The sequence below is a fragment of the Filicampus tigris genome, chromosome 7 (genome assembly GCF_054856515.1).
Source record: "Filicampus tigris isolate MCC_2025a chromosome 7, RoL_Ftig_1.0, whole genome shotgun sequence".
In the NCBI taxonomy this organism is placed as follows: domain Eukaryota; kingdom Metazoa; phylum Chordata; class Actinopteri; order Syngnathiformes; family Syngnathidae; genus Filicampus; species Filicampus tigris.
This window is the reverse complement of record NC_141223.1, coordinates 20,446,084-20,468,600: the sequence shown is the minus strand read 5'-3', so window position 1 is coordinate 20,468,600 and position 22,517 is coordinate 20,446,084. Positions and strand designations below refer to the sequence as shown.

General features: G+C 40.7%; 1 protein-coding gene across 2 annotated transcripts in view; it reads right to left on the bottom strand.

Annotated features, from left to right (window-relative positions):
• Positions 1–1,811: 1,811 nt before the first annotated feature.
• The window catches only part of LOC147145110 (neprilysin-like), a 64,345-nt gene continuing 43,639 nt past the window's right edge, over positions 1,812–22,517 (bottom strand). For both annotated transcript variants that reach the window (XM_086036371.1, XM_086036370.1), the window contains 14 exons: positions 22,076–22,177; positions 21,834–21,970; positions 21,631–21,724; positions 21,384–21,512; positions 19,707–19,805; positions 19,558–19,635; positions 19,322–19,425; positions 17,989–18,047; positions 10,176–10,295; positions 7,206–7,339; positions 6,846–6,911; positions 5,955–6,050; positions 4,629–4,705; positions 1,812–3,596 (listed from right to left, as the gene is read on the bottom strand). In XM_086036371.1, coding sequence (XP_085892497.1) covers positions 3,497–3,596; positions 4,629–4,705; positions 5,955–6,050; positions 6,846–6,911; positions 7,206–7,339; positions 10,176–10,295; positions 17,989–18,047; positions 19,322–19,425; positions 19,558–19,635; positions 19,707–19,805; positions 21,384–21,512; positions 21,631–21,724; positions 21,834–21,970; positions 22,076–22,177 — 1,395 coding nt within the window. In that variant the 3' untranslated portion in view covers positions 1,812–3,496. The remainder of the gene's footprint in view (positions 3,597–4,628; positions 4,706–5,954; positions 6,051–6,845; positions 6,912–7,205; positions 7,340–10,175; positions 10,296–17,988; positions 18,048–19,321; positions 19,426–19,557; positions 19,636–19,706; positions 19,806–21,383; positions 21,513–21,630; positions 21,725–21,833; positions 21,971–22,075; positions 22,178–22,517) is intronic.

Sequence of the window (22,517 nt, the reverse complement as noted above, 5' to 3'; positions counted from 1 at the left end):
ATAATCTCTCCCTGGTTGTGAATGACTTCTCTAACTCACTAACCCCAGCACCTAACGCTAATCTACCCCTAACCGGAATCGCCCATAACCAAATCTCAAACACATAACCATGACAAACCCCATTACCATTAGTCCAAAACCGTAGCCCTAACCCACCCGCTAATCCACGGGTGTCAAAGTCAAGGCCCGGGGGCCAGATCCGGCCCGCGACATCATTTTATGTGGCCCGCGAAGACAAATCATGTGTTGACTTGACATGTTTTCTTGAAATTGTCTTCACTGTTAACACAACATATTCGGATATTTCAAACATTTGTTACCAATCCTTTCTTTAAATTACATTGAAAAATAGTTGAACAAACTATTCACTGGCTTCTGATTTCAAAACTAGTGATCCATCAATTAGTTGTGTATAAGGCAATCATACATTTCCATGTGTTAACAGTTGGAACGGCCCTCCGAGTGAAATCAGAACTACGATGTGGCCTGCGACAAAAATGAGTTTGACACCCCTGCTGTAATCCCAACCCCTAATTGTCAACTTTTAGCCCAAACTAGGTTCCAACTAGGGTTGAACAATTAATTGCATTTTCAATCACGATTTGCGAAAGGGCAATTTTTTTAATGACGAAGGCTGCGGTATAAATGGTCATTGCTTTATTGACAGTGGAGGGGAGAGGGGTATTCACCGAATGCTAAGATAATGCTGCCGCGCCAGCGTTGAGCTTTCTAACATGCTTGATCCTTTTCATCTCAAATGGTTAAAACTTCCCCCGTGTGGAAAAAAACCTCTTACCGTGTACGTGTGCTGTCTATTTTGTGACATTTTGGCTACGACGGAGCACATGTGTGAGGAATTGTCTGATGGCTGTCGGATGTGTGCCACTGTTCTAGGAGATGACTTTGATTCACGAGCCTGTGAAGTTTGAGCACACATAGAGACAATAGTGTGCGGCCACTTCAGCCACGGTAAATAAAAACGCATTTGTGCAAAGTTGTCAAGCGGTCAAATATTAAGAAGATGAATTCAGCCATATGTGTTAAACCAAAAGACAAAACGATGTTTCATGATGAGATGCTGATGAGTGGTAATGCCCGCTGGTGCTTGATATGACATCATAAGTAGGCGTTATTTTATTTTTCCTATCGGGTGGCGTCTGTGATGTTAGTAAGGTAAACTTTCATTTTATCCATCCATCCATCCATTATCCAAACCGCTTATCCTCAAAAGGGTTCACAGGCATGCTGGAGCCTATCCCAGCAGTCTTCGGGCAGTAGGCGGGGGACACCCTGAATTGGTTGCCAGCCAATCCCAAGGCACACAGAGACATACAAACAGTCACGCTCACAATTACACCTAGGGGCAATTTAGAGTGTCCAATAAACCTACCATGCATGTTTTTTGGAATGTGGGAGGAAACCGGAGTACCCACGCAGGCACGAGGAGAACATGCAAACTCCACACGGGAAGCCCGGTCTATATATGAAGCTGAGTGATTAAGAACTTTATGTTTCATGAAACAAAGTGATCTAGAGGAAGTGGCAAAGCTACTGATTTGTTTGCATAATTATTGTAATCTACACTTGAGTATGTGCCTTTACAGTATAGTATCAGTATGGTATATTTATGTTTACACCACACCTGTGTGGCAAACATGTGTTATTATGTTACCTAACTGCACATCAAAATATTCAGTAACTTTATACCTCTAATTGTAGTATTGAAAAAAAGCACTTGATTTTTTGTCACATATAATTAAAATGTGTTAAACTAATACACATCATTTATTTTTGAGGAAAACACAGGAAAGTGACAGGTTTACCACATTTTAATCATGTGCAAGTGATGTACATGTTCAAATTAAGTGAATCCAAAGGATCTTTTTCTTTTCTCAGTGTAGATAAACTGTTTTTCATATGAATTAATGCTTCATTTTGCCTTTACCTCAGTATTCTATGATGCACAACAGATCTGATATTGTTTGCTGTAATGAAGAGTAATTTCTGAAAAAAAAAACATTAGAAAAGGAGCTTGGAAAAGAAAAATCGCAACTCATATCGCAATCGCAATTCTTCGGAAAAATATCGCAATTCGATTATTTTTCATAATCGTTCAGCCCTAGTTCTAACCCAATCCACCTAACCCTAATTACTAACCTACGACCCGAATTGCAACAGTAACCACTAACCCTAACCCATAACTCAGTAACTCAATTTTATCTCACCTGTGAATATTCTCATTCATCCAGGTTATCATATTCTCAGGGCAACGAATCAATCCCAACGGGTTGTTTTAGAAGACGCTTCACTTCTCATCTGTCCTCAGTTCATGCACTTAGGCTGGATAGGATAGTTCTCGACAAATTGTTGGTGTGGAAACCCAAGTATCCAATGTATTGTCATGACTGGTGTTTTGACCGAAACCATTCTTGGCTGGGGCCTGCCTCGAACTTTCAGGATAAACATGGTTGCTGCACCAAAACTCAGACTACAACTTTCAGTACATGAACTATAGGAACTCTTTGGTTGAGAAAGGAAACATCTTCAAACAGTCGAGTTGCGATTGCTTCAATGCCCTGAGCATACCTTGACTCCTAACACTATCCTCACCTCTATTCCGAAGCCTCTTATCCTATCCTAACCAAAGTCAAACAGCTTTTTAAGTCAACTTTCTTGGAATGTTTGGCTCATAACTGTAGAATTGACAAGTATGGCTGCTGACCCTTGAATGTAACCTATCTTAACCACTGACCCTTCCCTAACAATGGCACAACAGGTCATGTAAGGCATTGTGCTTTGCGTGACATACAGCAGGCAGTCGTCATCATGACCAAGCCACCAATGCAACCGTCTGAATAGAGTTTGTCGATTGTCACCTCAGTGATTGGTGAGAGGATCTTAAAAGGCAGAAGTGTCTGACGGAAAATGTGCCAGACATACAGAACAGTGCTGTACAGGTAATAAGTCGTACGCCTAATCACTGCTCACCTGCATTAAACAAGTCAGGAAAAGTAAACCGCAGGTTACATATTTGCTGCTCGATCTGGCAAAACATAATCACATTTTCTGTAATAACTTCGCCAAACCACAGTATGTATTAACAGAGATGGTACATGAGATGAAGGCTGAAGGCAGTCCAACATAACAGCACAGTGGTTCAGCCCTCCTCTATGAGGGTAAGTGGGCGTTTTGTGTATTTATAAGCCAGTGGGTTGGAGTACATAAACCCCTGTGCAGTACAGAACATAAAAAAAAAAAAACAGGACAAAGACTGATTGTTGGTTGTATCCAGTTAGGACAGCAGTGATGCTCACTTGATGAAATGCAGAGGTGACAGTGTTCCGTCTATTTGCGGAGCTTTACAGTCAGTGTTGCTGTTCTCCCAGGAAGTGCACACACGGCGGCCCTACTCCGTCCAAATGGGGGAGCTTGCATTTGCTATGTGAGGTCCGAGGACCTATGAGTTAGTCCGCATAGGTCCGCAGAGCTTTGTGGATCACCACACGCGGCACACCTTGTCCGAGACCATGTAGCTGCTTCTGTTACAGCCGTACACTTGGGCAAACTCTGGGAAGTTCTGAAGGGAGCCCAGCACCCTGAAACACACACACAAACACACGCACACACGCACACGGAATGTTTGTGGGCGGCTGAGTTCTTATCATGTGCTGCTCATTGTTTGATGACATGATTGAAAGGGTATGAGCATACCGGAGTTAAAATATTGTTTTCATAATAGTTAGTTTTTCAATTCAATTCAGTTAGTTTTATTTTGTTATAATTATAGTTAGTTTTTAAAAGTGTAAGATGAAGGGTCCCATTTTCTAGTACACTGTCGCCCGTGACAAGGCATAATAACAGGCGCAAATTCATTTTCATGCTGGGGCAAGTCTAGTTTACCATGTTTGGGAATTTGGCAGAGTGTGTTGAACAAATTTGGGCATTACGGCGCAAAAATATGCTGCTCCCCAGACGCACCGAACAATTTGGTGACTGCGCTCTGCATAAAAAGGGACGAATTGTGATTTTCATGTCGGGGCAGTTCCAGTTTAGTGTGTTTGTGATTTTGGCAGACCATGCCTAGCCTCGACAGGTGTTCCGGCATATTGTATTGCACGCCCACTGGCTAATTTATCATTTGCCCATGGAGGTCTGCTTGCAGTTCCGTAAATATGAACTTTGCGTGCTTTGACCTCCTGAACAAGCGATTCAGGCTCCTATTTGCTGAAGTCAGGGTTTCTTCCACCTTCCGCCGCACGTCCAGACTTTCTATGGGAGTGGGGTGTGCCACATTTAAAGGGATGGAAAGAAGCCTCTTGATTGATTGGACACGGCTGGATTCGGCTATGTTGACACCCAAATGGCGCAGACAGCTTCTGTGTAACTGCGCTAAGCTGCGGTGGTCTACAAATTTGCCAAAACTTCACCTGCCCCCTCCCCTTGCAAATTTGCACCACGCTTTGTGCCAGACTTGCACTTGGAGCAAAAGTAGAGAGCGTAGTTTTAGATAGCTTCTTTTTTTTTTTTAAGCATTTTTGTTTTTATTTTATTTCATTCAAATTTTCAATTTTGGTTTTGGTTATTTTTGTTTTTTTGTTTTTGTTAACTGCAATATCCTTGGAGTGTACCTGAATTTTCCTGGACTGTGCTGATCGACTTGGATGGAACTCAAAGCATCTTCTGGTCGCCGTGTTCCACACCACACCTGACACAGACAGATACAGTACATTAACAATTTCATGCACAGTGGTCACTACACTAGGCAGCTATTTAAAAATTGCTTTTGCCTATATTAATTTATCTAAATTTTTGAAAATATTTTTAACCCTTTAATGCATTAATTATGATTTGATGATATAATTTAAAATGTAAATATATTTTTTAGATTCATTAATATAGGCGAAAGCAACTTTTAAATAGCTGTTCACTGTAGTGACCACTGTGCATAAAAGGGTTAAGTCAGTGATGTACTTGGACCAAAATTCTACAGAGGAATATTTATTGACTGGGTTTGGGCCGTTAGATGGGGGCTTTTTTATTTTAGATGGAAGAGGACAGAAACACTTTTTAGACCAACAAATGCTATGTAACAACTCGTTTTAATTCATATTTTTTCAATTGACATTTTATCATTCTAGATAGCAAAACATGTTCAGTTATTGCAGCATTTTCTTTGAATTTATTTGTTTACAACCATTTAGTTGTGTTATGCTGTATCCATCATACATCCAAATCTCGCTTTTCAGGATGGGGGTTTAACTGTTTCCTTGATAGTCTGTCTATATGGGAAAGAGTTTATGAATCATATTTTTAAATCACATATATAATTCAATTTTGAAAATATGTATTTCATTTGAAACGGCACAGGGGATGAGCGGTTAACACAGCCTCCATGGGGTTCGAATCCAGGCTGCGCCGATCCTGTGTGGGTTTGGAGAGTTTGTGTTGACAAGACCCTAGTGAGGATAAGCATTATAGAAAAAATGATTAATGGTATTTAAATTTAGATGGCAGAAAATACTCCGAAATATTTACATTATTTTACAGCATTATTTTTTCACAAACACAAAATGTTATGTAACAAATCATGCACCCAAAATACAGCACTGTACATCCACATCTATGTGGGATGGGACCGTCGGTAAATGTTCATGATTGAATGTGGAAATCAATAATTATAAGTGATTTGGATAATGGATGGATGGATGGATAATAATAATAATAATAATAATAATAATAATAATAATAATAATAATAATAATAATAATAATAATAATGATGATGATATTTTTTATTTTAAAATTGTTTTGTTATACTTTATATTTTAAGCACAAATTAAGTTATTCTTCATACTGCAAACTAATCAACAATTCCACACAATGGACAGAATTGTCAGAGAACATGATGTTCTATTATTAATCAAATCATCCACCAAATAATTCATTGTCTACTACCTGAGCAAAGTTGAGGAAGAAGAGTTGATCGTGGTTAAGGTCGAGTCCTGGCAGCAGTGGCTCCTCGCCGTGTTTCTTCACATAGTTCTTATAGGCCTGCATACACCACACAAAACATATGCTATATCCAACACAACTCTAAACATCACACATACAGCATTCCCTCAAGTAATAGCCGTCCCGCCAATAAATGGCCTAAATAGACGCCAGGTGCGTCATCCACGTAAGACAAATAAACAACAAACAACAACCAACCACATTCTTTTAACTTATTGAAACACACTTATTAAACATATCGTACCTGTATTTGAACACTCAAAAAATGAACAAACATAAAATAGCCAATTGGCTCATGCTGTGGCAAGTCTGTGCGTGAGTGTGAGACGTGGCAGGCAGCAGCTCCTGATGAGTATGCTTATTAGGTTTTACTGTTCTGCTGGCATTTCAATAAAATCAAAACGGCATCGGTGACTGTGGCTCTCTTTCCCACATGTGCGGGCATTACAGTAAAACCCCATTAAAAAACATAATACACAAGAGACTTCGCAATGTAGTAGTTTCCGAGGTAGATAGACACATCCACAAAACAAAAATCTGTGATATATCAAATCATAGTGAAATTGAAGCAATATTTCACACAAGAAATATTGCAAATCCAACGAATGTGTTCCAGTGTTATAATAGTTTGGAATTTTTCATTACACTTATTTTTTTATTGAGTTTTAACCCTTTTACTTTCTTTTTTTTTTAGCTAATCATGTCATACAGCATAGTAGCCGAAAGCTATACTTGTCAGTCAGTGAAGCGGCTAACATCTCCAGTTAATATTGGGATGAAGTGCATTCCCAGTTGTGTCCCAAATGTAGTCTTTGTTGTTTTCAGGCTCATTACCTGATAGGCCTGCCGAACTCCTCCGTTATCAGCAATGTTCTCCCCAAGGGTGTTGTTACCTTTTAGCTAGAGGAGGGACAACACAGAGATTGCAGTGTAAACAGAGTGGAAACGTTCCTGAATTCAGTACACACTGTAAACATCTTTCTTTCTTTAGGATGGAAGAAATGGTTTAAAAAGGAAACAGTGCCTGGGGACAACAAAAAAGTACCGCGGGGGAGTTAGCAATCTGTCAACAGAAAAGATATGAAAGCGTTGTAGTGAGGAGACGAGCGACATAAGTGTGAAGAAACGCAAAATGTGAAATGGAATGTGTGCTGGAAGTAAACAGGAGAAGGTAAGGCTTTTGGAATGCCGTACATTAAGTCCATTGGCCAGGTCCCAAGAGAAGTTGGCATACTGATCGACAATGCACGCAGACAGCTCCAAGAACCTTTGAGCTGAGTCCTCCGTCCACCAGTCCTTCAGGTCGCCATCTTTATCGTATTTACGACCTGGAGAGACAGACCAAATACATCACTTTGAAAAGAAATGGAAAAATGTCAAGAGCTGACTGAAATCCAAAGAGTCCGCATTAACGCACTTCAAAATGCCAAATGGTCTCTTGTCATTTTCAGAATGGGAATTATATTATTTACTATAATACGGATGGGGGTCTTTGGTTTATGGCAGTTTTGAAAAACGAGGTTTTAAGATTAGGAACACATAAACAGTCTCTGCAGTGACGTAAGAATACATTGCGCCCTCAATCATTCATGTATACTTTTTACCTTGAATTGTTTTATACCCATTGCCTAGTGTTTTTTATTTCATACAAATATTTACTGGAATTATGAGTTTCCTACAGTATTAGGCTAGGATCACACCGCAGGTCTTAAAGCTCAATTTGGATTAAAAAAAAAAAATCCCATCTTTTTGTGTAAGTGTTCATATTACGTACATTATAAATGCGACCTTGGTCTTGTCTGCTGTATGAACACATGCATTGCCAAAGTGACCCGCATGTGCAGAAGATTCAACGTCACTCACGACAGATTGTTTACGAAAGTAAATGCGGTCCAGCGTGTCGAGGTATTTCTACAGTGAAGCGATTCAGATGGCGGTAGAAATAAATAGAGTATTTGGGGGAAATTATGAGGCGAGGCTGTAATATCTCATTTCATGGAGACATCACTAACGATGACGTCACGTCATAACCGTGTGTAAAAAATGAATCGATCTGTATGCTTCATATTTCAAGCGGGATTAAATTAAAGTAAAATATAAAGTCAATAGTGTTTCTCAAAACAACTTGCAGATTCCCTGCTGTCAGCACTGTCCCTCTGCCTGCGTGGAGCGCATTTTGGGCTGCGGATGATCAATGTCGGATCTATGGAAAATGTCCATAGACCGCGGTCGTATTGAAAAAATCGTATACATATCCGATTTGGGACCACATATGAAAACGACTCAGGACGCATTTGAAAAAAATCGGAATTGAGCCCTTCAGACTGTCATGAAAAAAAATCAGATACAGGTCGCATATGGGCAAAAAAAATCCGATCTGGGTCACATTTGCCTGCGGGGTGAACCTAGCCTAAGTTAACTTTTCAACTTACATGCAAATTCATGTTTCGTCACTGTCATAGCAAATCCAGTGCAAATCGAGGACTCCCTGAAAATTCAGCATTCCATTCATTGTAGGGGGTGGGCGATATGAGGATATTAGATCATTATGCGGTTTAACGTGTTCGCGATCTCATAAAGCCGAAAGATCGTTTGATCATCTACATGGCACATTCTAAACAGTTTAGCTCTATGGCGGCGCAAAGTCGCTGACGCGTATACCCGACCAACCAATCACAGCACGCCGGTGCACCGTACGTGACACTCCCCGCCTCCCTGTTTGTTTGTATAGCGGGGAGCGATAGCGGAAAGTCACCACGAAGCAGAGTTGGTCCCGAAAAGAAACTCCATATCCACAGTGTCGATTTGGTTTGGCTTTTCCTCGGAGGAGAAAGCGCAAACCAGTTATTTGCAAAGTTTACAGAGACTCGGTTCGGACGTCAGCGCCGACAGCCAAAGCAAACGGAGATCAGCCAGAGGCAGCCGCTAGCTCCAAGCTAACGCAACCCACGGTAACGCAGTCATTTAACAAGGGCACTCCATATGAAAAAACAAGCAAGCAGTGTAAAGAAGTAACTGAGGCAGTGACTTATTACCTTGCTGAAGACATGATTCCCATTAAAACAGTGGAAAACGAGACCTGCATTACGAGCTGTGTTTTTATGTGTACGTTATGTTACCTTTTATTTTATTGTTTACATTCCACTGCACATTTTGATAAAAAATGTCACTATTCAAATTAAAACCAATTCATAAAGCTTAGCTGGCTTAAAATGTCTTTTTTTTTTTTTTTACATTTTTATATACATTTTTAGTATGTTTTGGTCAGAAATGTGCAAATTAGTCTTAAAAAAAAACATGTAAAAAAAGAATCATGATAAAATCATGATCATAATTTTATTTTTAAAAAATCGTGATATGATATTTTTGCCATATCGCCCACCCCTAAATCATTGCGTTGATTTTGCTCTTACAATGTTCAAATATTAGTATTGTTCCTTCCTAAAGGTACATGAGGTCACACAGACATGTGTTCTGGCCTTGAGACCAAGAAGGCCACATCGAGGAGCCAGATGCCGGGCTGGTATAACAACACATAGCTTTGAGAGAAGGGATTGTTTAGAGCAAGTGTGAGTTACACCACATGTACGCCAAAAACACAATCCCTCCAGTTTTTATGCTTGTCCTCATTTAGGTCACGCGTGACCTGCAGCTATCGCAGCTGACTTTGGGCGAGAAAACAAAAAATCACATATTAAAACATAATCGCAATATTGAGGGGAAAAACTGTAATTAAATTATTTTTTTAAATATCTTTCAGCTGTACCAGAAACTCAGAAATGTGAAGCAACCTACCCCACGGAATGTCCATAGCCTTAATAATGCACATGTAATTTCAAATTTAACCCATACCATACATAGAAAACAAGGGTTGCAAAAACTAAATTGAATGCAATATTCATCTGTTAACTAGAACTGGATCTCACGCTGCTCAACTGCTTTTTTTTTTATAGTCCGGCTTAACTTCTAAAATAAAGAAAACGCAGGTAATTGACTCTGCATGTCACAAATTCCATGAGTTTTCATGACACGTGGTCTAACAAATGCATTAAGCGCTGTATTCTGTCAACTTCATTTCACCGTACTTTTCAACAGCTAACTTCTCTTCCTCTTCCAGCTGCAACATCAATACAGCTGCATAGAAAAACAATGGCAACAACCTACCGATGTTGTCAAAGCCGTGCATGACCTCGTGGCCGATGACCATGCCGATTCCTCCGTAGTTGAGAGATTTGGCCTGGCCTTTACTGAAGAATGGCGGCTGCAGGATACCAGCTGGGAATACTAACAGCAGAGACAAGACAGAGAGACTTGCAGACCCAGTACAAACAACAACATGAGCATTGTGAAACATGGCACAGTGGATATAAAAAGTCTGCACACCGCTGTTCAATGACTTTTGTGATTAAAAAAAAAATAGACCGAGGTATTTTATTTCCACATTTAATGTGACCAATAAACTGTACCATTCAACTGAAAAGAATAAATCTTTGAGAGGAAAAGAAAACAAATACTACTGAGATAATATGACTGCATAAGTGTGCACACCATCCTATTTGTAAGGATGTGATTTGATTGTTTAAATTTATCAGTCAGTGGAATTGTAGAAAGGAATTTCCAAGGCATTAAATATATCATGGCACTCAGTGAAGACAGTCACCACCACTTGGAAAAAATATTGTGCAACAGTGACATAACCAAAAACTAGACGTCCCACCAAAATTGATGAATAGATGAAAAGAAAACCTGCGATTGGCTGGCAAACGATTCGGGGTGTCCCCCGTCTAGTGCCCGAAGAGTGCTGGAATAGTCTCCAGCACTCCCCCGTGACCCTTGTGAGGAGAAGCGGTATGGATAATGGATGGATGGATGGATGAAAAGAAAACAGTTCAGGGAGGCTGCCAGAGAGCTGAGCAAACATTGGAGGTGATGCAGTGTTTTCTGGCAAGTACTCTGGCTGTTACATGTGACGACAATCTCCCATCTGTATTCATATGCCTGGTCTTTGGAGTGGGGTGACAAGGCAAGGCAAGGCAGTTTTATTTATATAGCACATTTCATACACAAGGCAACTCAATGTGCTTCACACAAGCAAAGACAGCACCTACAAGCATTTACAAACACAACAGTTAACAACATTTCAAAAGCAAAGTAGAGAAAACAAAAGCAACCAACAAAACTACATTTAAGCACATTAGCAGAAAACATTTAAAAGTAAAGAAATAAAAGTGGGTTATTAAAATATATAAAATATTTTTTTTAAAAAAAGGAAGATTTAAAATTGTCTAGAGGACCTTAATCAAAGGTATGAGAAAAAAGCAAAGTTTTTAACCTGGATTTAAAAGCATTTACACTCTGGGCTAACTTAACGTCTGTTGGCAGCTTATTGCATTTGCGTGCAGCATAACAGCTAAATGCAGCTTCACCATGTTTACCTTGAACTCTCAGTTCCACTAAATGACCAAAGTCTGCAGGTTTCAGAGCCCTACAGGGTTTATATCCAATCAGCATTTCATTCATGTATTCAGGACCACAACCATTCAGTGATTTATAGACCAGTAGCAACATTTTAAAATCTATTTTACACTTAATTGGGAGCCAGTGTAAAGCCTTTAGGACTGGAGTAATATGTTCTGATCTCTTTGTTCTGGTAAGAACCCGAGCTGCAGCGTTCTGAATGAGCTGCAGCTGTTTGATGCTCTTTTGAGGGAGACCAGTAAGAAGACCGTTACTATAATCAAGTCTACTGGAGATGAAAGCATGGATAAGTTTCTCCTGGTCTGCTTGCAGCATGCAACCCTTCAGTCTGGATATATTTTTCAGCTGATAAAAGGCTGATTTAGTGATTGATTGTATATGATTGCTGAAAGTCAGGTCTGAGTCTATCAATACCCCAAGATTTCGGACTTGGTCCTTGTTTTCTAAAGACAGTGACTACAGGTGTACAGCAATCCTCTTTTCTTTATTGCCGCAAACAATTACCTCTATTTTGTTTTGGTTTAGCTGAAGGAAATTTTGGTTCATCCAGTTGTTAATTTGCTCTAGACAGTGACACAATATGCTGACTGAACTGGTGTCATTTGGAGACATTGATATATATAGCTGTGTGTCGTCTGCATAACTGTGATAGGCAACATTGGTGTTCTGAAGCATTTGACCCAAAGGTAACATATACAGATTGAACAGAAGGAGCCCAAGGACTGACCCTTGAGAAACCCCACATGTCAAGGCCCTCCGATCTGATTCAAAACTTCTGATTCAAAACTTCCAATGGTCACACAGTAACTTCTTTCCTCTAAGTAAGACCTAAACCATTTTAGGACTGTTCAATTTAATCCCATCCAAGTTTCCAACCTGTTCAACAGTATGTTATGATCAATTGTATCAAATGCTGCACTCAGATCCAGTAAAACTAGCACCGACACTTTCCGTGCGTCATTGTTTAATCTTCATCTACTACGTTCAATCTGTCATTTACTACTTTGATAAGAGCTGTTTCTGTACTGTGATGAGGTCAGAATCCTGATTGGAATTCATCAAAAAGTCCGTTTGAGTTCAAGAATTTGCTAAGTTGATTAAAAACCACTTTTTCAACAATCTTTGATAAGAAGGGACGGTTTGAGATGGGTCTATAATTTACCAACAGGGAGTCATCCAGCGTTCTCATTTTTAGAAGGGGCTTGACTGCAGCTACTTTCAGGGTTTTAGGAAACTTGCCTGACTGAAGTGAGCAGTTGATTATTCGCTGCAATTCAGAACAGATTTCACAATAGTTTTGAAAAAGTCAGACGGTAATCGGTCAAGGCAACTAGTTGATGGTTTCAGATGCTGAACCAAATCTGTTATAGTTTTTTGATCCACTGTATCAAATTCCGTCATGGTAACCAAATTATTCCTGGGTGATTTTAAGTGCTGCATCATTTTGGAATTTGGCTGGTTTGTAATGATGCTTGACCTGATGGATTGTACTTTATCAAATAAAGAATCAGGCAAATTCATTGCAATTATCTGTTGAGAGGAGTTCTGGCGCTATTTGATTTGCGGGATTTGTGAGTTTGTTGACCAGAGCAAATAGAGTGCGTGCATTGTTTAGGTTACTAATGATTTCAGAAAAGTGTTGGTGTCTAGCTATTACCAACTCTTTGTTAAAATTACAAAGACATTGTCTGTACAGGTCAAAGAGAACTTGGAGTTTAGTTTTTCTCCACTTACGCTCCGCTTTCGTGCACTTTGATTTCAAAGTCATTACACTAGTAGTGCACCTCCAAGGTATTTTAGGTCACCATGAAATGGTCTTGGTTTTGAGAGGAGCCACAGCATCCAGGTCATTTGAGATTTTCCAGGTAAATTTATCCAGAGGTTCAACAACAGTCCCTGCATTCACAGATGTTCAGACAGCCATAATTTTCATAAACATATCGCTTGTGTTCTCGTTTATACATCTTTTCTTAATTAACACAATGGTTGACTGAACGTTTGGGATTATTTGTAATTCAAAGAACACACAGAAATGATCCGAAATAGCCAGATCTTTAATATCAACTGATGAGATGTCAACACCTTTCGAGATAATTAGATCAAGAACGGGACCTTGAGTATGTTGAACTTTTTATATGTTGTGAGAGACCAAAGTATTATGTATTATGTATTATGACGTTCTTTGGCATTTTTATCCAAATTGTTGTCAACATGAATAGTAAAGTCACCAGCTATGATCAGGTAGACATAGTACAGATTACTGACAGCATTTCTTCAAATTCCTTCATAAACTTGCCTTTTTGTCTTGGAGGTCTATAAACGATTACAACAATAATCTTTGGATCACCTTTCACTAAAAAACAGGGAGATTCAAATGAATTAAAATCACCCAATACAATTTCTTTACACTGAAATGAGGATTTAAAAATGGCAGCAACTCCACCGCCTTTTTTGCCACTGCAACATTTGTTCAGGAAACTAAAATTTATTGGTGTTGCCTCATTCATGATAATGTTTTGGCAACCTTCTGTTAGCCATGTTTCGCTGAGGAGAATTAAGTCAAGATCATAAGATATAATGATGTCATTAATCAATAGTGATTTGTTAACTATAGTGATCTAATATTAAATAGAGCTAATCTTGCAATGATAATGGGAGACACTGGCTTGCTCAGAGGTTGACAAGATATCCTAACTAGGTAAGTAGATCTAGACTTATTTCTTGTCAGTTCTTGAGCTGACTTTCTGTCACTTATAATCACAGCTATACCACAAGCGTCGCTCGTTTCATTGGGTCCTGACTTATTCTGGAGTCAAGCATTGTTTGTAGCGGATATGCAGTCTGGACCCAGAGCATATCAGACCGGACTGGAGTGAAGTTTCATCATGACCAAGGAGGGAGATCGGCAGGTAGGTGGCGGTTTGCTGAGTCTTGGTGGAGTCAGCCGTTTAGTAGATAGCTGTTTGGTGAGTCTTGGGGTTGGTATAGGCGAATGGTGATCAGGAGTAAGAGGTGTGAACATGGGTAATGGAAGTGGTGTCAGTTAAATTCCAATATTGACAAGCTTGTTCATCTTGTCTGTGAAATCTGGGAGGAAGTCGTTCATAGACAATAGGTTTTGTGTCGTCAGGGTTGAGTTGTTGTTCCGGGGCGATGTACTGTCCAGTGCTGAATCCAGTGATGGTGTTTGGCAGTATGAAGATGGCTTCAAAGTTTGGGTTGAATCCAGCGGTGGATATGGCCCAGACGTTTGGGCTGATGAGGAAAAATAAATCTGTTCTGGAGGGAAAGGTGTGGGGGATTGGGTTTCAACATGTGCTTGATGGTCCTTCAGAGTCGAGAGAGATTCTCGTCTTATCTGTTGTTGTGGATAAACATGGCCATTGTTGTGAGAATGTGGCGCCCCACGTGTTGGCAGTCAGTAATTTGATCCCCTGCTTATTAAGATGAATCTCATCGCGTTGGAAAAGATGGTAACATTCCCAAAAAATTGTCAATAAAATTCACAGAATGAGAAGCACAAATGCTTCTCAGCCATCTTGACAAGAACATTATTAGTCTCACCTGATGAAGACCCTGGAGAGACTGGTCCTTGTCCACCTGCGCCCCCTGGTGAGCTCCTCAATGGACCCACTCCAGTTCGCATATCAGCCTGGCATCAGTGTGGATGATGCCATCATCTACCTCCTCCACACTTCACTCTCCCACCTGGAGAAGGTGGGGAGCACTGTGAGGATCATGTTCTTTGATTTCTCCAGTGCTTTCAACACCATCCAGCCCACCCTACTGGGAGACAAGCTGGAGCGGGCGGGGGTGGCTCACCACCTCACCACATGGATCCAGGACTACCTCACAAACCGGCCACAGTATGTGAGGACACAGGACTGTGTGTCTGACGTGCTCCTCTATAGCACGGGGGCCCCACAGGGAACTGTCTTGGCTCCCTTCCTGTTCACCCTCTACACCTCGGACTTCAACTACAACACCCCTACCTGTCACCTGCAGAAGTTCTCTGACGACTCTGCGATTGTCGGCCTCATCACAGGCGGAGATGATCGGGAGTACAGAGAACTTACTCAGGGTTTTGTGGACTGGTGCCAGCAGAACCGCCTCCTGATCAATGCGGGGAAATCCAAAGAAATGGTGGTGGATTTCGGTAGGCACCAGCACTCTTCACCTGCACCAGTGAATATCCGGGGAACAGATGTTGAGAGAGTCTCAACTTACAAGTACCTGGGTGTTCATCTGAACAATAAACTGGACTGGTGCGACAACACAGACGGCCACTATAGGAAGAGTCAGAGCAGACTCTTCCTACTCAGGAGACTGAGGTCTTTTGGGGTTCAGGGGACACTCCTCAGGAACTTTTATGACTCGGTGGTTGCATCGGTCATCTTCCAGGGAGTGGTCACCTGGGCAGGCGGCGTCTCGGCCCGGGACAAGAAGTGGCTGGACAAACTGGTCAGGAGGGCCGGCTCTGTCCTGGGCTGCTCCCTGGACTCTGTGGGGGACAGGAGGATGTTGGCCAAGCTGTCATCAATGCTGGACAACCCGGACCACCCCCTCCAGGGCACCCTAACAGCACTCCACAGCTCCTTCAGTGACAGACTGTTACACCCTCGCTGTGCAAAGGAGAGATTCCGCCGTTCCTTCTTGCCTGCTGCTGTCAGACTCTTTAACAAGAACATTGTGTAGTCTCTACAAACTGGCGGACATTAGTGCAATTGTGCAGTCCTGCACCTGAGCTCATATCGTGCAATACCCAATATTCCCCCTTCTGTAATACCGTGCAATACTCAACATTCCCCACTACTGTTAGTCTAGTTTTATTTTCATCCAATGCTGTCCCTTACATTTCACTACAGCACTGCAGCACTGTCACTTAGAGTATTTTTCCTCTGTACTATGTACAGGCCAAAATGAGTGTTCCTCATACTTTTTATGTAGATGTATGTTGGTGTGTATATACACATGTTACTGCATATATTTACATAGGTTTGATCCTGAATGTTTGCCGTCAATGTTATACATCAATGGCTACATTATGCCGCCGTCCCTGTGTGACCTATATCTTTGCTGCTGTAACAATGAAAATTTCCCCACTGTGGGATCAATAAAGGCATTCTTATCTTATCTTATCCGGATGAAACGCTCATCCCCTTGTCGAACAGTAGGCAGGGGTCCGCTTAAAAATACCTCTGCGTTCAGAGATTGCATTTTTTGTTGAAGGTCAACAAAGTCTTGCTTCAGTATCTGATTGTTTTTTTCAACACATCAAATGCTCCTGTGTGTGAATTATGATCGATCTGACAGTCGAATGCTCAGCAGCAATCTTCTCGACCTTTTCAGAAATATCAGAAACCATGTCATTAGCAAAACACAGAACCTTTGTGTGCTTTCTGCTGCATAGTCGTTTGACGCCAAATAAGGCTTTGTCGCCTATTATCAGTGTTTGTGGCCCAGTAGCTGATCTCTCATGGTGAGAGTGTCCACTGTCATACCTTTCATTGGTGCTGTGATCCACCAAAGCTTGCTGGTCAGATGACAGTGGGGCAAACCTGTTTCTCAGTTCAATGTCTGTGTTTTGTTTTCGTTCTGAATAAGATGATTTCCTTTTTCTTGCCGGTGCCAAAGTCCAAGACTGATTTCTTGGTGTTGATGCGACCTCTTGCATGAGCACAATCTGTTCACGGTCAGGTCTGGCTGTTGGGCGAAAACCCCTCACTTTTGGCTTTGCTTCCAGCAAATTCCAAGGAGGGCTGGTGGATGGAGCTAGCTGTCTTTTTAGCATTCTCATGTCCACTGTTTGGGGACACTGGTAGCGTGGTCTCATTGCCTGATTTTCCATTCACCTCCACAAATACTTTGAGGCGATGCATCTAAAGACAAGACGGAAGCTTCATTTTAAAAATAAATAAAATAAAAAATCCAAGACGGGCTATCTCCCAAATGCATGTGGAAAAATGTGTTATCGCCCGATAAAACCAGGGTTGAACTGTTTGGCCAAAAGGTATGCTTGCCGCAAACATGACACTGCTTATCACCAAAAGAACACCGTATCTTCAGTTTAGCATGTTGATGGCAGAATCTTTCTTTGGGGCTGATTTTTTTCACCTGAAACTGGGGTCTTTGTCAAAGCTGAGGGAATTATGAACAGTTCCAAATGCCCCTAAGTGGTAGCCCAAAACCTTTAGGCTTCTGCTTGAAAGAAAAATAAAATAAGGAAAAGACAATGAAAGCCGCTAACTTTTATTTTGGGTTAATCAGAGGTACTTTGAATGGTGGCAGCTGTGTGATGAGTCTGCTGACTCCCATTTAACAGGAGTTTGAATGTGATGTGTGTGAATGGTGGAAAAAGATTTGATCTGATTAATCTTAATCTCACATTTTTCATTTCTCAAGGTCACCTTTTTTTTCACAAAAACAAGACATCTGATGCAGGTGTGTAGACTTTATATCTACTGTATTCTTTGAAAATGGCAAAGCATGTGTGCAATACTTATGATATTTTTTCTCCATGAATAGAAGGCGTTAATGACTGCTGCTCCTGACACCCACCTGGAGGCAAGAAAACGTAAAAGGACAGGCAACAGATTAAAATGGTAATACAGTATGCTTACTGTGCAATCTTAGTATGATTTTCATTTTCTACTAAAGTAATAAAAAAAGAAATTCAAAAATACAGAAAGCACTAGTAAAATATGATTACTACGGTGGTGAAGTAACCCCAATTTTTATTCGTCATGACATGATCCATGTTTTTGTTGACTTTTTCATTAGTACATTGGAACCTGCTTTTCATTCCTCTATATTTGTGACCACTTAGATTGCTGAAGACGAGTTTGCATGGTTCTAACAATTCAGTTTGTTTTTCCAAGTAAACATATAACTTAGTCAAGTGAATTAATATAAGTTAGTGAAACTTAGATAAGTACGTTATATGAGGAGGTGGCATGGCTCAGTGGTTGAGTGGGCATTTCTCAACCCTAAGGTTGCTGGTTTGATCTCTGGCCATTGTGACCATGTCGAAGTATCCTTGAGGAAGATACCAAACCCCCAGTTGTTCCTGATGCTGCGTCATCATTAGGTAAATGAACAGAACTGAGTACATTTAACATGCAATCTTTTAGTCGATTAAAACAGTAATTCTGAGCAGTCTTTACTAAGCCAAGAGTATTCTAAAGTAAGATGGGTACACTCTACCCTTGGTACATGTCAACTGAAAATGACATCACAACTCCTCACAACGACCAATCATGGCTGACCTGTTTTCTGAATCTAAGCCGTTATTGGTCATTGTGAGCAGGTATGTTGTCATTTTCAGTCGACAGAAGACAAAATGGCCGCCCCCAGAGATGGCTAAAAACGAGTGGATTAACACTTGTTCCACAAATGCAATATCTATCAGAATGCCCTGTTTCAACTAGTGGGCTTGCATAGAACATATTCTTGAAAAAAATATGTTTGGATTGACTTCCACTTTAATGAATACTTTTCCACTGCCCAAATTCTGTGACAGTACAAAAGTCAGAACACTTGGTATTTTATAACTGACCTACACTAAAGCAGTAGTCTAGTAATTGTAAAGTCAGAGTTACAGTAAATATCTATATATGCACCCTCAATATAATATGAAAAACCCTTCTAGGCATTGGAATTAATTTCTCAGTTTTTATTCTCAAGTCAAATAAATGGCCATTTTGGGTGGGTTCAAACAAAGCCATGTCAGGCAAAAATAGTCTCAGCAGTAGAAGTAGTAGTCTAGTTCTTTGTGTAAATATGGAACGTTGCCAATGATTGCGCTAAACAATACAGAATTAATTCAGTCTTACTCGTCTTTGTTGACTTCCACTCTGAGTTTTTGCAGGATTTTCTTCTTGTTGTAGGCTGTCGTGTGCACAATGTTCTCAAAGAACTCGTCGGCGCTGTAGTTGAGCTAACATCAACACACAAGCCAGAGCACAGCTATCACCAGTTAAGAAAAGCATTTTACAAGATAGATGCGCAGCCATGATAAAGCCAGTGTGTATCACTTTACAGCAATCTGACTAAATTGGCGGACACTCACATCTTTGTACTCAGCGTTGAGGTATTTATCGTCCATGATGTTGTCAGAGTAGCCGATTTGTTCCCGGATAGCTCGAACCTGAAATGAAGAACTGAATTTTGAAATAATTCTACAGTAATTCCAATGAAAAAAAAGACTGCTTGCAATACCTTTTCTTCTGCTGCTTTTTTGGTGACTGCATCCATCCAGGTCAGTTCCTTGAGGTTACTGATGAAGACATCTCGGATATCTTTAATCATTTCTTCCATCTTGGGCCGGAAGACACACAAGTCAAGTCACACAAGGCACTGATTTAGAACACATTCATTGGAAAGCTCCGTCATACGTGCATAAATGTTCTCACGGGGGCCACATTTTGCAAGATGTTGAGCAACAAAGTCAAAACAACCTCTCTAATTACACAATTGGGGCGGCAGGACAGAGTCAAGTTTTTGATTAAAAAGGAACCAAATAAAAAACAACGTAAACCGCATGAAAAAGCCATGAAAGTCGGATAGATGTAGTAAAATGTAATTGCTACAATTAACACTTAAAAACGACAGTTACAACAATGTGAGGCTGACTCAAAGTATGAAATAGTGGTCCAGGGCAACGAGCAGCAACCAGCAACAGCATTGTAAATCATTTTCTTCTGTACTTTTGGTGGGTGCCTGCTTGCACATTTCTCAAAAATGACACAAACCGTAAATCTTTGTGTCATCTCGTGGACCGTATCCGACGCATACATGTGGATCTCAGCCCGTGTGTGTTTGTGTGCATGAGGGCGATTTCCTGAATTGTAAGACCATATGCTATTAGACGGCAGTCTCGACACACATTGGCCGACAAAGATTTATTTTCCAAGTGACTCATTGAAAAGTAAAACTCACAATACAGTAGAGTTAAGTGGCATTTAAGAACACTTGCTTTACTAGATCAACAACACTGAAACGTTTTAAGGCACTGTATGGGCCATAAGCTCCCTACAAATGTTTTTTTAACATGTTCTTTTTTGTTGTTGTTTCAGATACCCTTCAAAAATGTATTTGATTTTTTTTCCCCCTATGAAGTGAAACTTATGGGCGAGCTTATCTAAATACAGTACATGAGCTACTGGATATATATATTAATATGCCTTGACTCTTTACATGTTTCAGTGCATCTTAACTTGTTACTGTGCATATTAAGGTTGAAACCCTGACCCAGGTTTAAAAGCCTAATTTAAAACACTGACCTCTGTTTGAACACATTATTTGAAACTTGCGTAACTTGAAGCCCTAACACAGGCTTGAGACACAAAACACTGGCCTTATATCTTAATTTGAAACCATAACACTAAACCCTAATGTGAAGCCCTAATTCTGGCTTGAAATGCTAAAGTTGAAATTTAAAATCCTAACCTCTGTTTGAGCACATAATTTGAATGCAAAATATTTGCCAACCCAATCCATCTGATCAGATCTGTGTAAAATCTATTTAAAACCCTAATTTTAAATCCAAACTCAGGCTTAAAACTCTGGCCTGATGACCTTGCCGAGGTTTGAAAGCCTAATTTAAAATCTAAAACCTGGTTTCAAACCGCAATTTGAAGTCATTTGCTTAAAAACCTAACCCTATCTTAAAACACTCATTTGAAATTTGTAACATTTCGAGCCCTTGATACAATTATCCATCCATCCATTATCCAATTCGCTTATCCACTCAATGGTCGCAGGCGTGCTGGAGCCTAATCAGTCGTGCCGCCCTTGATACAATTAACCTTTCTCTAAGCATTCATTTTGCCCATAGATGATGAAGGGAATTTCGTCAAATGTCAAATGAAATCAAACAAACCAAAAGTGACTGACCATCTTTTTGCTGTTATCGGAGAAGGCCTCCTGCACATAAAGTCGCCCTACGGCATTGTACATGGCACCACTGACAAACACCGCGCACTGACGCCACACCGGTTCCTCGGCCGTGGCGCCGTGCATCGCCTGCAGAGAAATATAAAACGTCACGTCCGTTCAACATGCGAAACCGGTCACTTGGCACAATGAGGTATGTAGATTCAACAGATCACTTTGATTTTTCTGTTGACACCTTGTGCCGTACCTTTTTGAAAGCTTTGGCCGTGTCCCTGTAAGGTTTGCTCAGGTGATCCACCATCTGCGAAGCGAATCGCCACATCAAGTAGTTCTGTACATCCCTATGAGGAGAGGAAAGGACTTCAAAACACACTATCATCATTCAACAACCCTCACTATAACACAGAAAACCACAAATATGCGTGACCGTCTTTATTCCAAGTTACATACCTCTTTGTATATCTGGCCAGGAGTGGGTTGAGCTTTTTGAAATAGTTGGGGCTTAAGTTTATGACCTCCTCTGTGTCTGTGACAGTGATGTTGACTCTATTCATTATCTGGGCGGTGAAATAACTCCAGTTGAACAGCTTTAGGACAAATCCACAAGCCCAAACAGCAGGAGAAGAATACATTAGCAGGAGAATGGAAAGGTGTAAGAAACGATACATTCCCATTCTGGATAAACGGTTTACCCTCGATTCGACTTCGAGGGTGAAATTGGCGTTGAGATCGCCAAGTTCCATCCTGTTGTAACGCAACTCTCGATCGTTAGAGACACTTGGGGAATCGTTAGCCTTAGTGAAGAAAAGAAAGAGGTTAAAAGTCAACTCATTCCTCAATTTATCCAGCCCTCAGTCTCTCTGAACCATGATCTTCGCTGCAGTGCCGATCCAGGAACAACAAACATCTCTGGCGCCCTTGAGTTCTGTAAATGTCAGGGCTGCGCAAGAGTTGTGATGGCCTTGTGAATGTCAGCGGTGTAGTGGAGGGCAGGTGAAGTGTGTGTGGCAGTGGTGCTTTGAAATACAAGTTCACTCCTTCTCAAAAACCCACTCTGTGTTTTTGTTTTGTTTTTTGGTTTTTTTGCGGGGTTGGGGGGGGTGGAGCACTCATCTCATATTGTACCTTATAAAA